This window comes from Myxocyprinus asiaticus, chromosome 49, assembly GCF_019703515.2.
Source record: "Myxocyprinus asiaticus isolate MX2 ecotype Aquarium Trade chromosome 49, UBuf_Myxa_2, whole genome shotgun sequence".
Lineage (NCBI taxonomy): Eukaryota > Metazoa > Chordata > Actinopteri > Cypriniformes > Catostomidae > Myxocyprinus > Myxocyprinus asiaticus.
Window position 1 is genome coordinate 14,142,529 of NC_059392.1, and position 18,226 is coordinate 14,160,754.

At 41.1% G+C, this 18,226-nt stretch overlaps 1 protein-coding gene across 1 annotated transcript in view; it reads right to left on the reverse strand.

Annotated features, from left to right (window-relative positions):
* Window positions 1-18,226, reverse strand: part of nek7 (NIMA-related kinase 7) — a 98,544-nt gene that overhangs the window by 25,691 nt on the left and 54,627 nt on the right. The window contains exons 5-7 of the mRNA XM_051693827.1: window positions 14,888-14,998; window positions 7,144-7,252; window positions 4,313-4,420 (exon numbers count right to left, since the gene is read on the reverse strand). Of these exons, the coding sequence (XP_051549787.1) occupies window positions 4,313-4,420; window positions 7,144-7,252; window positions 14,888-14,998 (328 nt within the window). The remainder of the gene's footprint in view (window positions 1-4,312; window positions 4,421-7,143; window positions 7,253-14,887; window positions 14,999-18,226) is intronic.

Here is an 18,226-nt window from a genome sequence, read left to right on the forward strand (position 1 = left end):
CACCCTCCACCTTAAACCGCCCCCATGCAGGAAGAGAGAAAGAGAGAGAGAGAGAGAGGATGCAACAGGGAGGGGAGAGACGGTGCGAATGCGAGGAGCGAGAGAAAGCGAGCAGGAGTGGGAGAGAAAGCTTTGGTCTACCCGCCCAGAGGAAGAAACAGATCGAAGGTCTCTTTGCCCATGGGTGAATTTAACCTGCAATGTAGAGACTCATGAATTTCATACTCTGCTACGGCTCAACTTTGAATCTTTGTACGGAGAGCCCAAGCCTGTGGGACAAGTGACAGAGAGCCTGCAGAAGACTTTCTCTCTGTACTTACCCAGCATCTCTTTATGCTCATTTGTACATTCCAACTGTCAATACTAAAACATCCCAAGAGATGAATTCTAGGTGCATGGATAAATAAATAAATAGGTGTGAAGGTAGGTAGATAGATAACTCTACACAAGACCACTGCAACTGTGGTGGTATGATGCACTGGGCAAACCTGGTGCATTAACTGTTATAAATCATGTTTGGGTTTTAAAAAAGCCTTGGTAGAGATCCCTAACACGGCAGTCTGTAAATTATATTGTAAGGCACCGTCCCCAGAAACAGGTGTGAATGGATGATTTGGTCGAATGGATCCAGTGGCTCCAATGAAGATGGTTCCCAGGTGACTCAGACACCATTAAGACATGATTAAGCAGAGCCCTGATTAAGTCCTGAACAGACTGACTTTGAATGTGGAAGTCTGGAGTGATATGCCCTGTAGAGGGCGCTGTGCACTCAGGTTTTTAGGATGCAGTCACACTTATTTCCTGACTCAGAATGTTATTTTCAGTTGAGGTGAATGCTACAAGCTTATAATGTAATATGAACACACACTGTGTGGTTATTTCCAGATACTTTCAAAAATGTTCTTTACAGATGATCGTACTTATCAACACGCAGACATTAAAAGATAATTCCACACTCCTACCCACTGTACAATCCACAGTTGCATATTTCATTCATATGCAATTTATTCTGTTTCATTTAATGTGCACTTTGCAAATACGAGACAAACAACACTGCACAATATTCAATGCCCTTTTTCTTTCTTGCTATTTCTTGGGTGCTTATTGTGCATTGTGTTTTCTGTAATTGTCAGCAGCTCACTGAGCAAAATTTTTTATAATAAAAAAATTGAAATAAACATAACATTTCAAAGTACAATTATCAGCATTTTAATTTTATAACTAGATGTTTCATTTTCTGAAGAAAATGTGAGTGGTACTTGCCTATAGAAAACTAAAGCCACAATGCAAGAGTTCCGAGGGCATTGCTATGCGGTTGCTGAAATAATGCTGAAAAAGATTATAATAAAGAATGAGTGAGTGTTTCAAAACTTTTGACCGGTAGTGTACTTAAGTCAAAAAGAGCCCACCCCCAAATCTCTATGATATTCTGGTCCCTAGACTCTGCTCAATTTAAATCTACGGGATTTTTCACTATTTTTTTTATTCGCCAGCGAAAAATCATCCAAATGCATAACATTTTAAGTATCATTTACAGTTGTGGCCAAAAATATTGGCACCCTTGGTAAACATGAGAAAAGAAGGCTGTGAAAAATGTATCCTTATTGTTTATCCTTTTGGTCTTTCATTCAAAATATTCACAAAAATCTATCTTCGAATAGATATCAAACAATTCCAAACACAACACAAGTTTTATCAAAAAACAAATATTTTTGTCAAATATATGTGTGACACAATTATTGGCACCCTTGTATTCAATACTTTGTGCAACCTCTCTTTGCCAAGATAACAGCTCTGAGTCTTCTCCTATAATGCCTAATGAGGTTGGAGAACACATGGCAAGTGATCTGAGACCATTCCTTCATACAGAATCTCTACAGACCCTTCAAATTCAGAGGTCCACGCTGGACTATTCTCTTCAGTTCACCCCACAGGTTTTCTATGGGGTTCAGGCCAGGGGACTGGGAAGGCCATAGCAGAACCTTGATTTTGTGGTCAGTGAACTATTTTTGTGTTGATTTTTATGTGTGTTTTGGATCATTGTACTGCTGGAAGATCCAACCACAGCCCATTTTAAGCTTTCTGGCAGAGGCAGAAATTTAGATTTTTTTATCAGTTGGTATTTGATAGAGTCCATGATGCCATGTATCCAAACAAGATGTCCAGGACCTCTGGCATAAAAACAGCCCCACAACATTAAAGATCCACCACCATATTTAGCTGTGGGCATGAAGTCCTTTTGCATATGGCTACCTCTCTGTGTGCGCCATACTCATCTCTGGTGTTTACTACCAAAAAGCTCTGTTTTTGTTTCATCTGACCATAGAACCCGGTCCCATTTGAAGTTCCAGTAGTGTCTGGCAAACTGAAGACGCTTAAGTTTGTTGTTTGATGAGAGCAGAGGCTTTTTTCTTGAAACCCTCCCAAACAACTTGTGGTGATGTAGGTGACATCTGATTGTAGTTTTGGAGACTTTCTAACCCTAATACCCAACTAATTCCTTCAATTCTCCAGCTGTGATCCTTGGAGAATTTTTGGCCACTTGAACCATCCTCCTCACTGTGCGTGGAGACAATATAGACACACGTTCTTTTCCAGGCTGATTCTTAAGATCTCCAGTTGATTGGCACATCTTAATTATTGCCATGATGATGGAAATTGATATTTTCAATGCTTTAGCTATTTTCTTATAGCCACTTCCCATTTTGTGAAGCTCAACAATCTTTTTCTGCACATCATAACTTTATTTTTTGGTCTTACCCATTGTGATGGATGACTAAGAGGCCTGTGTGTCACCCAGGTGTACTAAAAAATTTAAATATGAATGGGAATATACTTCAGATATCTTTTACTCATAAGAATTTCTAGGGGTGCCAATAATTGTGGCAAACGTGTTTTGGAGAAAAACATGTATTTATTTATTTATGACACCCCCCCAATTTACTCCAATTAAAGGTTAGATTTTTGTGAATATTTTGAATGAAAGATCAAAAGGATAAACAATAAAGACATATTTTTCACAGCCTTCTTTGCTCATATTTACCAAGGGTGCCAATATTTTTGGCCAATACTGTATGTCCATAGCACAAATGGTGCAGAACAAGTTATGTGCTGAAGTGTAATATTAAGGGTTAAGGGGGTTTGTTTAAATTACAAACCTTGAGTATGAGCAGTAATAATATACTAATAACTGTCTTAATACTAGTAATTTCTAATGCCCTATGGAGTCTAGGTTTTTAAGATACTTCATACTGGAGTCGCACAGCTTTGCCAAATGTGCAAGTCTGACCTTGATAATTGGAAATGATCTCTTTAATAACAATACTAATGGCTATAAAGCAGAACCAGGGACAGATTAGCAGAGACGTGCCATTCTATTAAAATTAATGCGAGAAATTGGAACACCCAACGGATGTAGACAGGAAGTCCCACCTTCCAGGTAAAAGAGCCAATCACCTTTTTGATACAGACATTGCCTATCATTTCAACTTGAGAAGGGGCATGCGCAATAACTAGACAAGCCAGGAAAATTGTGTTTTTTAGGGCAATCTGAGGTAAAGAAGCACAATTTATGATTCCATTGTTGAAAGATTTTACTGCTGATTTAAAATATGTTCTTTGAACATAATCTTAACTAACCATTTTTGAGATTTCAGTGTTCCCCCACTGAAGTAGATTGGAGCTGTACTTTAATGAATGGAAATAGATTCCAGAGAGTGTTCCAAAGATGGTCGCCAGTGGACTGACATGCTAGAAAGACTTTGGCAGAACACAGTCCATTAACAATTTGTAACTTTTGAAATGAGATTTAAAAAAACAGGTCATCCTGAATATAAGGTGTGTTAAAACAGTGCATGGGCCATGTTTCTAGGTTAGTGTTCAGCATGTGTCGTAACTTAGCTGGCAAAGCATAGGTGATGACAACACCTTTTTGACGACTTTACCGAGAAGGGATGCTCTGTCATGAGGAGTACAGGGTGTCTGGACACCGTAGGGTTTGTTAGGGATTCAAGATCCTTTCCTTACCCAGACATCATATGTGTGGAGAGGGGTCATGGGGTCAAGGCAACAGGAAAGCCCAAACTGCTCAATGAAATGGATACAAAGACTACCATGCTTTGCTCTCAACTGGCCCCAGGGGCCAGTGGGAAGGCGTTTTTTATAACAGACACATGGTTCCGCTCCCAGCCAGCCCTAATGAAACACATCCGGGCCCTACTGAGTAATTAAAGTGCCTTTCCGCTGTATTCAATTCTCATTTTCCCATTTTCCAGGAGAGACAAACAGAAAGAGAGAGGGAGGGTGTGCTTACCTAGAGAATGAGCTGCAGTGGTTTTGGAACTGAAGAAGCGTCCCAAGCCCAGGTCACCCAGTTTCACCACTCCAGTGGCTGTGATGAAGACATTAGCGGGTTTAATGTCTATAGTGGGAATAAACGCAAGTTTTAGAAAGCATTTGAAGATTAAGTTCCAAGACATAAGATCCAAGTTGCATTAATAAGCAAAAACAAAAAATGCAAACAAATCATAATAGACCATTTCTCAGATTTTTTCAGCCTTTTTTGCAATTAGTGTTAACCAACTGATCCCAAGGTGATTTTTAGTGGATGTAGGAAGTCATTTTCCCTAAAATTTACACCGGTGTCCAAGCAGAGTAATAATGGTTGTGGTCACATTAAGTTAACAAACATATTCCATTAAGCTTGACATTTAGGTGTCCAAATACCTTTTTTTTCTGTCTTGATTTTGAACAGTATCAATCTATTATTATGTTTTTAATAAATTAAAAACGTAAACATATTTTTGTGGATTGTTTTTTTTTTTTTTTTTGCTTGAAAAGTGTTCTTGTTCTATCATTCTTTAAAATAAATGCAGCTTGTTTTGATATTTTGTTATACATGCAATGATATTCAAACGTTTTTAACCCTGCAGTTATGTTTGGGTCATTTATACCCATTTAACTGTTGAAAATAAAACAATTATGATATGCTTACATTTATGCAATGTTTGGGTGTTTTGGGTGTTTTCATCCACCAGGCAGACATGTTTATGTAATTGTTTCAAACAGATACAATTTGTAAATACTGTAATTATCTTTTTTTACTCAAAATGAATGGTTTACTGTATACTGTATTTACTGTAAAAGAATAGTACCACTCTTGACATATAGGTGGCACTCTATCCTGATGAAATGCTATTTCAAAAAGTGTGAAAAACAAGCCTATGGCAATGTTCATGTTTATCTACTGAACTCTAATTTTTGACCCGAAGGGTTGTTTGGAATTTTCTCTAAGTTGCAAAATAATTTTGTGTCCACTTTAGATACATATAAGACAGCTGGGAGGACACCAGAAGAGCGATGTCACTGTCAGACACCTCTGGACATGAACTTTTCCAATAATGATCAGAACTGATCTTTTTTCTGTATTTTTCTATAACAGTATTGCTCATACACATACTGGCCTTACACAGGTCTCATATGTTACAATAATTTGCCAAGCCTTGCATGAATACATGCGAACTGGGGAAGACAGTCTAAGGTTGCCATGGCCAGTTGCGTCATCTTGCTTGTTTTGAAATGGCAAGAGGATGATGCAATGCACACTGCAGTGTGTCTGGTCAAGCTTGTGCATAACAAAGACCATAGACTGTCATCTGAGAGCTGATCAGAAGCAGCTGTATCCAAGTACAAGGAGTTATGCATCTTTTTAAACAGCAGTTCACGCACTGTAACATGCAATATTATATGAGGATTTTGACAGGGATCCCACACCATTTGACCAATGAATTTCTATAACTTTTCCAGTCGTTTATGTTTGCTGGTTAAGGACTTTTAAAAATCATTCAAATTCCGACTGAATCGCTACTGAATCATTGAGAAAGATTTGTGAATCAGGTAATTGAAAATAACCTATTCAAAAGAATGATTTTTTACAAATCAGACATCGCTACTGTTTGCAAGCAAGTTTTACTCTATTTTAGCAGTTTCCATGACTTGTAAGATTTTGCTCATTTTCTTTTACTTTTACAGGATTGGAAAAAATAACTTAATTCTGATATTTCCAGGTTTCCGTGACCGTGGGAACCATGTTATGATGATTTCTGTAGTGAAGTTTCAGCTTTAAATAGCTTGGGTGCATCAGTTGCAGATGTTTAAGTTGGCCATATCATGGAAAACATTATTTTCCTTGCTCTTTCGGAGAAAGAAAAAAAAAAAGAGTTTGTACTATGCAGACAAACCAGTGTTTTAGAATTTCATTTTTGCAGCAGGGGAGTCTGTTAAATTAATTAACCTCTTCAACTCTGGGGCATTTTTGGACTGCCGTATGCAATTTTTCACACTCAAATTTAAAAGCTCACCATTTACACATACTGTGGAATAATTGCCAAAAATGTAACATGTTTTCATTTATTGACTTTGTATTAATTTTCAATATCCACTCTTTCTATTTCATCAGATTTAATTCATACTGCATAACTTACAAGTAGGTTAAATATATATATATATATATATATATATATATATATATATATATATATATATATATATATACACACATATATATATATATATATATATATATATATATATATATATATATATATATATATATATATATTTTTTTTTTTTTTTTTTTTTTTTTTTTTTTGCAGAGGCTCTGTAAATTGAATAAAAGCGCAGTTCCATCACTGAAAATAGGTGCAGAGATCACTGAAACATATTAACATTCAAAATGCAAAACTTCCTTCCTTGTCCACCCAGACCATTTGTTAAAACTAAGCTGATAAAACTGGTCATTCTGAAATCATCATGGTATTGACATCACAAAAGCAACTTGGCAGGGTTGCTGTGTCTCATTTCACATATGAAAAGGTTAGCCAATCATAATGGAGGTCATTTACATCTAGAAGTCTTAAAGGTAAAGATCACAAACAGCCTGTGGAAATTATTCTGGACTAACATTAATGAACTAACATAAATAGATTAACATTACAACTGGAGTACAGAAAACAAAAATAAATTGCTACAAAAGTGTAGAATACTTCCCTATTAAAGTCTACATGTAAAGGTGTGTGTGTGTGTGTGTGTGTGTGTGTGTGTGTGTGTGTGTGTGTGTGTGTGTGTGTGTGTGTGTGTGTGTACCTCTGTGCATGACACGACGGGAGTGCATGTGCTCCAGTGCACTACACAGCTGAACAAAGTACTTCCATACTGTCTTCTCGGGAATCAGCCGTCTTTGTTTCTTGAAATGCTGCAGGCAATAAACAAATAAATAAATATACTGTGATAGGGGTGAAACAAACTTTTCCTAGAACATGCAATCTGTTAATCCCAAACATCAATGTTTTAATTTATAACTTCACCAGTCATCTGCATTAACTATTCAGTGATTCTTATGGGTATGCAGTTTTTAACTGCTTTTTTAATACTCATCCAACATATGATGTCAATGATGATAGAATTTTTATTTTTGGGTGAACTATCCCTTTAAGACCAGATTAAAAACATTCTAGCACATGACTTAATATGTGAAGTGTCCCAATTGCTCAGAATGTACTTTATCTGGTACTATGAGTACAGTACAATGTGCTTAAAGTAGTCACCACGGATGTGAAGGACTTTGGGCCTGACTATAATCTAACACAGGCTTTAGATTGAAAACCCTCTTCAATAAACTTTCATTCCCTTTTCATTTGAAGGCACTGAAATGGAAAACATCTGAACTTTGTGGATACAGCAGGAGCCTCATAGGGAAACAAACATTTAGGGAGATTTTCAAATGCACACATGCTTGGGACAATTAAGGTATACAAGCACTGAGTAACATCTTGATGAATGTAACAAAATGTAACTAGATAAGACCGACAAAACCTTAGCAGGTTCCTAGGAAAAGATGGTCTTGGTATTCAAATAAAAGCTATTGAAAATGAGCACTGATACAGTGATTTCATTTTCAGTCTAGATCAATAGGGTCCTTCTTCAAACTGATTCACAAATTTATCATTAAGAATTTTTTTTGAACCAGTTCATTAAAAGGAATTGAATCAAAAGAACGATTCAAAAAAAAAAAAAAAAAAAAAAAACCTTGATATTTCTAGGTTCCTCTTCTGTCACTCACTCAACGTTGTGTCGATGTAGTGACACTAGGGGTCGCTCTTGAAAGCCCCGATCACCTATAAAAGGGATAAAACCGTGTCAAAAAAAAAGGGTATAAAAGGGAGCTGGAATGAAGGATTCATTCAGATTTTTTATTCGGAGCCGAGCGGTTGTACTATCAGCGAGCTGAATACTACTGCTGTTCCATTCACCTCTTAAGAAGCGTATGCTGTTGGATATATGGTGCATTTCCAGCAGCCTTCTCTCCTTCTGCACGACGAGTGCAGATTTCGCCCCTGGGCGTTTCGACAGCGCTAAAAGAGTGTATATTCCTGCTAAAGAGTATATTTTCTCTATTAGAGCCTCATTGACGTTGAACGTCTTTTTAAAGACGCGTCTTTTTAAAGATGCCTTTTCGTCTTTGTGTGATTCCTGGATGCGGTCGTCATCTCTCCACCTCCGACGGCCACGGGCTCTGCCTCATGTGTCTGGGCAGCGATCACACTGAGGCAGCGTTTGTGGATGGGTCATGTTCTCATTGCGAGGATATGACCATGGCAACGTTGCGGTCGCGGCTTTCCTTCTTCCGAGGGAAAGCCACTCTAGCTGCCCCCCGCGCTGTGCCTTCTACCCACGGGTATGAGGCCGGCCCGGCTGGCACTGGAGGTGATTTGGGGAGTTCAATGGGCGCGGTCTCGCCGGGTAATTCCCCACGGACCTCCCATTACCCAGCACACTCGTTTGCTCCCGTCCAGTTCCGAAATGAGACCAGTCTGCCTTATGGCCAGCTTGACGTCTCTTTCGGGGCCCGCAAGCAGAATTAGTCTTTGATTGCTGCATCGGAGAGCGCACTGGCGATGTCTGATGCCGAGAACTCGACTGGGCTGCCACCTTCGGGTCTGCCCGCCCAGTCTGAGGCTGACGCAGAGCTGACCGCCATGCTTGCCCGGGCCGTCGCAAGAATCGGGTTGGACTGGAACCCTCCAGCCTCCCCTGAGCGCTCGCAGCTTGATGATTGGTTCCTGGGTTCGGGGCGCCGCTCATGGCCACTCCCCCCCCCCGGTTCCTTTCTTCCCGGAGGTGCATGACAAACTCACGTGGTTGTGGAGGGCACCTTTCGCTGCCCAAAACAGACTTCCGGGTTCGTCCGCTCTCACTACACTCGATGGCGTGGCGGTTCACGGGTACACGGATGTCCCTCAGGTGGATTAGGCGGTTGCGATGCACCTGTACCCGCAAAACGCCGCCACCTGGCGGGATTGTCCGGCGCTCCCCTCAAGAGCCTGTAGAACTACATCGTCTCTGGCGGCCAAAGCCTACAGTGCCGCTGGACAGGCCGCCTCCACCCTGCATTACATGGCCCTCCTGCAGGTACACCAGGCCAAGGCACTAAAAGAACTGCACATGGGTAGTCCTGATCCCGATGTGCTGCAGGAGCTGCGTTCGGCGACTGACCTTCACAAAAGTTGCAGAGGCAGCTTTTGCCCCGTTAAGGAAGGCTACCCTCTGGCATCCGCACCCAGACCTCTGGAATCTCCATGTCTGGCCCCTAGATGGGACACGGAAGGTCTAAGCGGTCTACCACCAGCAGTCGTAGACACGATCTCTCAAGCCAGAGCTCCCTCTACCAGGCAGCTTTATGCCTTAAAGTGGCGCTTATTCGCAAATTGGTGTTCTTCCCGAGCCGAAGACCCCCAGAGATGCGCAGTCAGGTCAGTGCTTTCATTTCTGCAGGAGAGGCTGGAGGGGCAGCTGAGGCCATGCCTCTTCCCCTCATGGGATCTCACCGTGGTCCTCCTGGGCCTTCGAAGAGCCCCATTTGAGCCGCTAGAGTCAGTCGAGCTGAAAGCCCTCTCCTTAAAGATGGCCTTCCTGATTGCGCTCACCTCCATCAAGAGGGTGGGGGACCTGCAAGCGTTCTCTGTCAGCGACACTTGCCTGTAGTTCAGTTCGGCAGATTCTTGCGTGATCCTGAGACCCCGACTGTGCTATGTGCCCAAGGTTCCCACGACCCCCTTCAGGGATCAGGTGGTGAACCTGCAAGCGCTGCCCCGGGAGGAGGCAGACCCAGCCCTGTCGTTGCTATGTCCGGTGCGTGCTTTGCACACCTACTTGGATCGCCCCCTTGCGGGTTCGAGCACACTCTACAAGGGGTGTGGCATCCTCGTGGGCACTGACCAATGGCACCTCTCTAGCAGACATCTGCAGAGCAGTGGGCTGGGCAACACCCAATACTTTTGCGAGATTTTACAATCTCCGGGTTGAGCCGGTTTCGTCCCGTGTTCTTTCAGGTACGAACAGGTAGAGTTCGGTAATACGGAACAGCTGGCTGGGTGTATCACTTGCGTACAGCGCCTTTCCCCTCCCCTGAGGTGAAAATGTGCGCTTTTACCCCCAGTCGAGTTCACAAAGTCGTGGACCCTGGATGTCCTTCCTCCCTAGCCCTATGGTTCAAGAACTCGGCGGAGGAGTTCGCAGCCAGCCCCACTATGGGGTCTAATATGCCCTGTACTGGGATAGGTGCTCCACAGGTGCCGATTACTCCGGTAACCCCTGTGATGTATATTCTGCGGTATGGTCTCCCTGTCGGCGGACCCACATCTCCCTTGGGCAGAGCTCTCTCTGCCCCCGGTCGCTGTGTTTGTAGAGTTACCCCCCCCTTTTCGTGGCGGGACCTACCACCGTGCCTCTTCCATGTGCGGCTGCTGAGCCCATGTGTCGTATTGCCACATGTTGACCTCCCCTTTTGGACAGGATGTGGTCTCCACGGGGTCTTTTCCCCCTGAAAGAATAGGAAAGGAAAAGAACACCTTCCCCGATGCGTATGATAGCGTTAGATGGCCCCAGCTGAATCTAATACTCTGTGGAGAGAAAACATAGAGAGAAAAGGCCGCGGCTGCCTGCTCCCATGCTAGTTACGTCGCTTCCCCCCCTCAGGGATGTGGGGAACTACATGACGTCTTTTGGGGTGTTGGGGGAGGTTACGTGCAATCTGATGCACCTGCTATTACGCACGCAGCAGCTTGCTTGCACCTGCATCGGCAGATCACGTAACACGGTTCAGCTGTTGTGGCGTTTTTCCATAGGGACCACTAGTGTCACTACATCGACACAACGTCGAGTGAGTGACAGAAGGGGAATGTCTCGGTTACTGTCGTAACCTCCGTTCCCTGATGGAGGGAACGAGACGTTGTGTCCCTCTTGCCACAACGCTGTACTAGCCGCTGAAATGGCCGGGACCGTGTCTCAGCTCCTCAGCACAAAACCTGAATGAATCCTGCATTCCAGCTCCCTTTTATACCCGTATGTCCGGGGGAGTGGCATGCAAATTCCACTCGCCAATTCTCATTGGCCTTTTCTCAAAGATCTGAGGTGTTCGGGGCTCTCAAGAGTGACCCCTAGTGTCACTACATCGACACAACATCTCGTTCCCTCCATCAGGGAACGGAGGTTACGACAGTAACCGAGACATTTTCCATGTCTGTAAGAACCATGAAAGAGAGAACATAACTCTTTTGGAATGTTAACAGATGTTAACATCTTACACCACATACACAGTAATATGTTTTCGGTTGAAAATTGCATCAATTTCAAAAGTATGTGGTACAAGAGAGCATTTTTGGAACTGTCCCTTTACAGTGGAGAAAACTGCCGTTGCAGTGTGGATGAGAGGTGTACACAAAGTAAAATCAATGCGTTTTCAACCAAAAACATGAGTGGGGACGTAGCCGAAAGCCAAGTATACACTACACGACTCAAACTCATCTCCTTTGATGTTTTGAGTCGCCGACTGGTCTGCAACGAAAAGTCTCAGATCCCACGACAAATGGTCTTATATTGTGCGCATTCCTGCGACATGTTGAGACTAGTCACCGACGCTATGACGGATATCAAACCAGCTTGAAATCTAGACGACAGGTGTGCACACTGTCCCGACGAGCAAGAGACCAACAATGAGCAACAGCCATTGAAATATAAAGGGAGCGCAAGAGAAGAGCAATGTATTGGGAAGCAGGAGAAAAAAAAATAAAACATCACCTACATCTCCCTCCCTTTCAGCTGAATGTTTTTTTTCCTTTGCAAATGAGCCCAAATAAACTAAAAAAAAACAAGCGTAAGCCATTCTTTCATGCTTGCTGGCATGTTATCAAGAATAAACTGCGCAAGTTTGTGAATTAATTTCATTATCTTAATTTTAAGATGCATTTTGGGCAATCCGTTTAAAACAGGATAACGCTAAAGACAGCTGTAACAGTGGGTCTTTGGCGGATTTAGAAGAAAATAAGTGTACTATCTGAACGTCACAGGGCGCAAACTCTTAAGTAGTGTAGTGTAGACTAGGCTTAAAACAGAGGGATTAAAATATGTATATACATGCCAGTCATCTCTAGACAAGGTTTGTGAGCATTTGCTTTGGCTATATCTATTGGTTGAACTACATGTCTAAAACTGAATACTTGTATTCAAATCTATTTAACACCGTAAACACTTTTTTTGAAGTGTGTGGTGTGCTATATTTTACCTACTTCACATCAAAGTGCAACATTTGTTTTCTTAGAATGGATACAGTACTAGTATTTAAACATTGGTGGCAATTCTAGAATGTATTTCACAAAATAAACAGTTATTCATTCTTTAAATTTTACAGAATTATGCAAAGTTTCAGAGCTTTTAGCACCATGTCATCCAGTGCAATCGGTTGAGTTCTTTGAGTGCAAGACCTCGCTTCAAAGCAGAAATTAATATGACGTTACATTATTAAGACAGAATGAAGCTTGCTTAGCCAAAACGACTCATAATTATATGACCTTTTCACATGCTGTCTCAATAATTGATCCACTAGCAATGAGTTAAACCTCCTTGTCAAGGTAGTTAAATGGGGTAGGGAATGTATTAACAAAACAAAAAAGGAGATCCGCAGGTTATTTTAAGGGCGACTTATTAGTTCATTGTGCAAATGCTCACTTTGCCCATTTTGAGCCTTGTCCCCACCCGTACCTCTTCATAGAAATGATCAGAATGGCGGTGAGCGTGCAAGTCTTGAGCCCCAAAAACCTTGGCCCACATCCAAACAAAGCCGGTGGATCTATTCTTCCCCTGCCTTTCTATTTGCATATCAGAGGGCTGTTTGATGTCAATGAGGGAGAGTGGCAGCCCCCTCTGTGCCTTTAAAAAGCAAACATGGCACATGCAATATTCTGTAAGTGCATGCAAATGAAGGGGCCATTTGATTTCATTTGAATTCCGCGATGGACAGAGAGAATTGGGGAGGGGGCTCTGTTTTACATATGGCCCAATGTTCAGTCCTATTCGTTTCACAATGCTGCAGGGATTAGCCCTGATATACACCTTTGGAGTGACATTGTTTAATAAAAAAATAATACTAATTAAAGGGCTGCATGAGGAAAAGAGGGAGGGTGAGAGAGCGAGAGAGAAATATGGCGGTGCAGCGGAGCAGACAGGAGCAGCTGACGGTCAGAATATTTGCTGGATGAAGACAGGGCGCATGTTATGAGGCCTATTAAAGTCTGCCGTGTTGAAGGCGTCATCATACTAATTCTTCCTGTTCCTCATTTACCGACGCAATCCTCCACAAATGCCAGAAAATCTTTGTTTGTGCCTAGAACTATTTATGCGGGTGAAAGTTTAGCAGAGGGGGTTTTTACATGCAGGCCATTAAATTTGAAGCACCAGGTGTTGTAAATGCGAGCTGTAGGGGCTTGTCAGGAGTCAGGAAAACGGAAAGGGAAGATAAGCGAATCAAAAGTGCTGAACAGAGCTACATGATTCTAATAAATAATGTGAAAAGTATGTGATTGTATCGAAACACTCATTCAGTGGATGTTATAAGCTAGAGCATATAATAACCATGTCTTTTGAATAATGACCAAAATGGACTGCCTACTTCGGATAACTCCAAAGACAGCGTGGCAAGAAAGCAGCATAAAAAAAATCAAATTATGTTAATATTTGTAACAGGATACCTTCAGCCAATTTATGCAGCCATTGGCTCCAAAAAGAAAAGAACATGACTGTTTTGTGAATGTAACAAGAAAGAGTAATTGAGTATTTACATGCACGTTCGTACTCCAATTATGCTAAATAAGCCTACAACATGTCAGGCCATGTAAACACCTTCGAGGGTGTAAGAAAACATGATCGCGCACCTAAATGTTTGCCCATTACCCCAAATTTGTGTTGCATGTAAACACCTATACCAGCGTTCTTGCTGGCTTATTAATGTGCGCAAGTATTGTGTGCATGCCTGTTTATCTTTTGACGTCAACAGCAGAGAAAAATTTGATGATTTCCAATCACATGCAAAGGTTTTTTTTTTCTTTGTCACTTTTTTTCTGAACTGGTGTGCACGTCAACACACTCAATGATGGTTGTTTGTGTTAAAGTTGTTTTAGTCAAAATGAAATCAGAATTGACAATGTAACTTTTCAATAATGATTCATTCAAGAAGAAACTAGTTTATGAAGACCTCTATTTTTCAACCTTATTTTCAATGATACTACACATTCCTGATGGTTAAAATCAAGTCCCACCATACATTTATTTTTTTTAATGCTGAATATCTTCATTTACTCTGAAATTCACATTACAGAAGTGAAATTGCTTGCAAATGGCATTTCGTGACTTTAAACATCCAGGTTATGTGAAGAAAAGCATAATGGCATTCCAAGTGATAATTCTATATTCATTCTGTTATTCAGCACCCAAGATGGAGTAAATATCCTGTGAGAGAAAAAGAAAAAAATGCTGACAAATCAGCATGTGTCCCTACCTTTATCATTTGTGAGAGGTCTCCAGCATCTGCAAGTTCCAGTACTATATTTAGCTCATTCTCTTCAATGAATGACGCATGGTATTTAATTACATTGGGGTGATTCAATTGCTGTGGAAATGAGGGACAGTGGGAGAGGAAAAAGGCAGAGTATCAGTGATTGTTTAAATATTAATAAGACTCTTTGGGTCAGGAAAGCTTTCAAACATGAAGGCAGCAGAAACCAAAGGAGATGCTTGTATAAAGGTAAACAAGGCATTAATGTCTGCCGTCCGAGTTACACTGGTGCCAAAACCACATGGCTCGAATAGCATACTTCAGAAATTAAAATTAAAATAGGTAACAATGTAAACAATTGTTCATGTAATATGTAGGATTGCTACACTACTACTAACTATTCTAGACAAGAAAGGAAGAAAGAAAAAATGGAGGAGCTTGAGAAAGCTTGTAATGATATAGTCTTGATGTGGTTTATTCGATCAGAGCAGCAAGGTGTTTGGTGTTTCCAACTAGATTTTTATATTTTATGAAGAGAATGTGAGTGGAGCTTGCCCCTGCAAAGCTTGCCACCAAGATGCTAGGATGTTGGTGGTGGTTTTCAACACATTGCAATGTGGATGCTAAGGTGTTCTGGATGGTTGCTAGTAGGGATGGGAAACATAAAGTATTTAGCCTACTGCCCTCAACAGTCTGTTACCAGATGATGATAATTTCATATTTTAAGGTGTTTACATAGGACTTTTTAATTAAGATATTTTGTTCATTAATTCAATTTTACACAATACCACAAATTATTTAGATTTAATTTTCACAAGTTGGACATGACGAATTGAATTACTTGCGGTCCAATTTTTGGTTGACTAAAAAGAACCGGCTTAAGAGTAATTCATTCGCGCAGTAGCGCTGCATGCTTTGCATACAGCTATTCATTCAGGAATTGGGCTACACTGTTTGTTTTGCACTGTAGATGATATTGTGGCACCACTGAATTGCAATACAAGAAACACTGACAGAGGGTTTTAGTAAGGTGTTCAATCCACACAGGCAGACGGATGTACATTTCAGAACTATTAATGGTTTTAAAAAAATGTTTTCCAACGATATATAAAAAAAATGGAATAAAAACTGACCAGCTTTTTTTATTCCAAAAGAACCAGTTCTTGGTTCCCAACCCTAGTTGCTAGAGCATTGCCAGGTGATTGCTAGGGTGTTCTGGTTACTGGGTCAAGTAAAAAAAACTAAAAAAATATATATTTAAAAAGTATATAACAGTTTCTATTATGTACTGGTCCATAGTTATGGCTTAGTCTTAGAATATTTGTATCGTTTACCAGAAAATTGTCTGATCATTACTTAATAAAAATGTAGGCGGAGAGATGAACCCTTTTCTTAGGGTTAGGGGTTTGTTCAAATCCATAACCCTAGGTATGGGCGATAATAATTGTGATGTTTGCCATAGCAATATGCACTAATAAACAGAACAAAGCAAACAAATATAATCCTCTGGCTGACGTTAACATACACGGCCAGGCAGCAGCAGTGCATGGCATGATCCTCCCTCCAGCCTAAGCCTTCAGCTTTTCGTTGTTTCCTGTTGGTTGGTCAATGTAAAAGAGTTTGAAGCAGTTCATAACCTCCAAGACTTGGGAGAGGGGATGGAAAATAAAAGGAAACAAGTGTATCAATGAGAAGCAGGACAGGCAAGGGCCCTCGCAAGCAGGAGGGTTTCGGGCCCAATCCGCTTTGACATGGCAGAGGGGGTTATTAAAGAAATGTTCATGCCCTACGCTGATATAGGGGAGGACGTGTGTGTCGCTGTCGCCATCCCGTGACTTTTGTTAGATGTATTTTTGGATCACACAGCTGTAGCGAATGCAGCCAGCGGTGTCAGCCTCACTCTTGCTTCTCCTTTCCCAAGCCCCGAGCTGCCACATCCAACGTGGCGGACGTGAAATGTGGCACAACATGCGTAAACACGAGCGCTATGTTTACTTTAATCATGTTAAATGCTGTAATTTTACCCTCATTTTCCATTGGGAACAATATTATGTGATCCGAGGCAGATTAGAGTGACAATTATATTATGCTAACTCCGATCACCCGAGATACCTTGTGGGTTCTGCGAGCAATTTCGTAATCCTGTTTGTTTCTTTTTTGCCTTGAGTTGTTAATATATATTTGAGGGTTATGTTACAGACAGAACCATATTGATTTAGAGAGAGAAAAGATCTATTACATGAACTAAGGAGGTTATGAAATGTGTTTATGGAAAAATAATGGTACAACTGTGTCAGCATCTTCAGCGATATCTGTTGTTAAAAAAATTCAAAGACAGAGCAAAACATTTCCGCATAACAGCATAATTTTGTTTACGGTGGGGGGGGAGGCATAGAAACTGACAGAAAAACAAATAGGCAGATACATCAGGGGGAGGTGGACTACTGCCAGTCTCCCTCATTATTTTGATTTGCGACTCTTTCGTATTTTTCCCTAGCTTTATCCACTGAGGTAGAAGGTATGATTCTCTTTTCCACACAAATGGCTTATTAGCAGCTTGAGTTGAGCTGGTTATAATGACTGAATTCATAAACAGTGGACTAGAAATTACTGTGAACTAAAAAGGAAGGTAAATGAGAGACAGGAAGAGAAGAAACACCGTAGAAAGATCAAAACCGATGTCAGTGTTTCGATACCAACTGATCACAGTGCAGATGAGCATTCGCCTGGCCAAATGACCTCTCCACCAGCAACCTCTGCTTCCTACTCCTTCCTCCCATGGGAATGAAGATATCTCAAGAGGCTTGAAACTTCTACTGCACTCCACCTTGCTCCTTTCTGCTCCATTTACAAATAGAACAGTGATATTGCTGGTGGTCACCAGGTCGCCTAGTTGCTGACTGTACTATTGTTTTTTTGCTAGTAGTTATTCCTACTGCTGGATGCCCTAACATAATTTGCGATCTCCGCAAATGGCAATAGTTTTTGAAAGTCCGATCACAAATTAGATGTATTAAAAGGAAAAAACAAGATATTTTTGGAATCAGTGTTTTTTATGCAGATCAAACAGGCCATGTGAGTTCCAATGTCTTCACTGCATTTGATTGACATTGCATATCATTGCAGCTCATTTGCAAAAGTTTAACTTTTCTCAAGTTCATTTTATTGCTGGAAAAGCCCACATGACATTGCCAATGCTTGCTGTCGCTCATGTTGCTGGAAACTCTAATTGAAAATGAATGAATTACAGTCGCTTTGTCGCTGTAGATTGCTGTATGTGGGAACGCCCCTTTTATATTAATATTAGGACTATTGATTTAACAAGTTAATTCAATATTATTA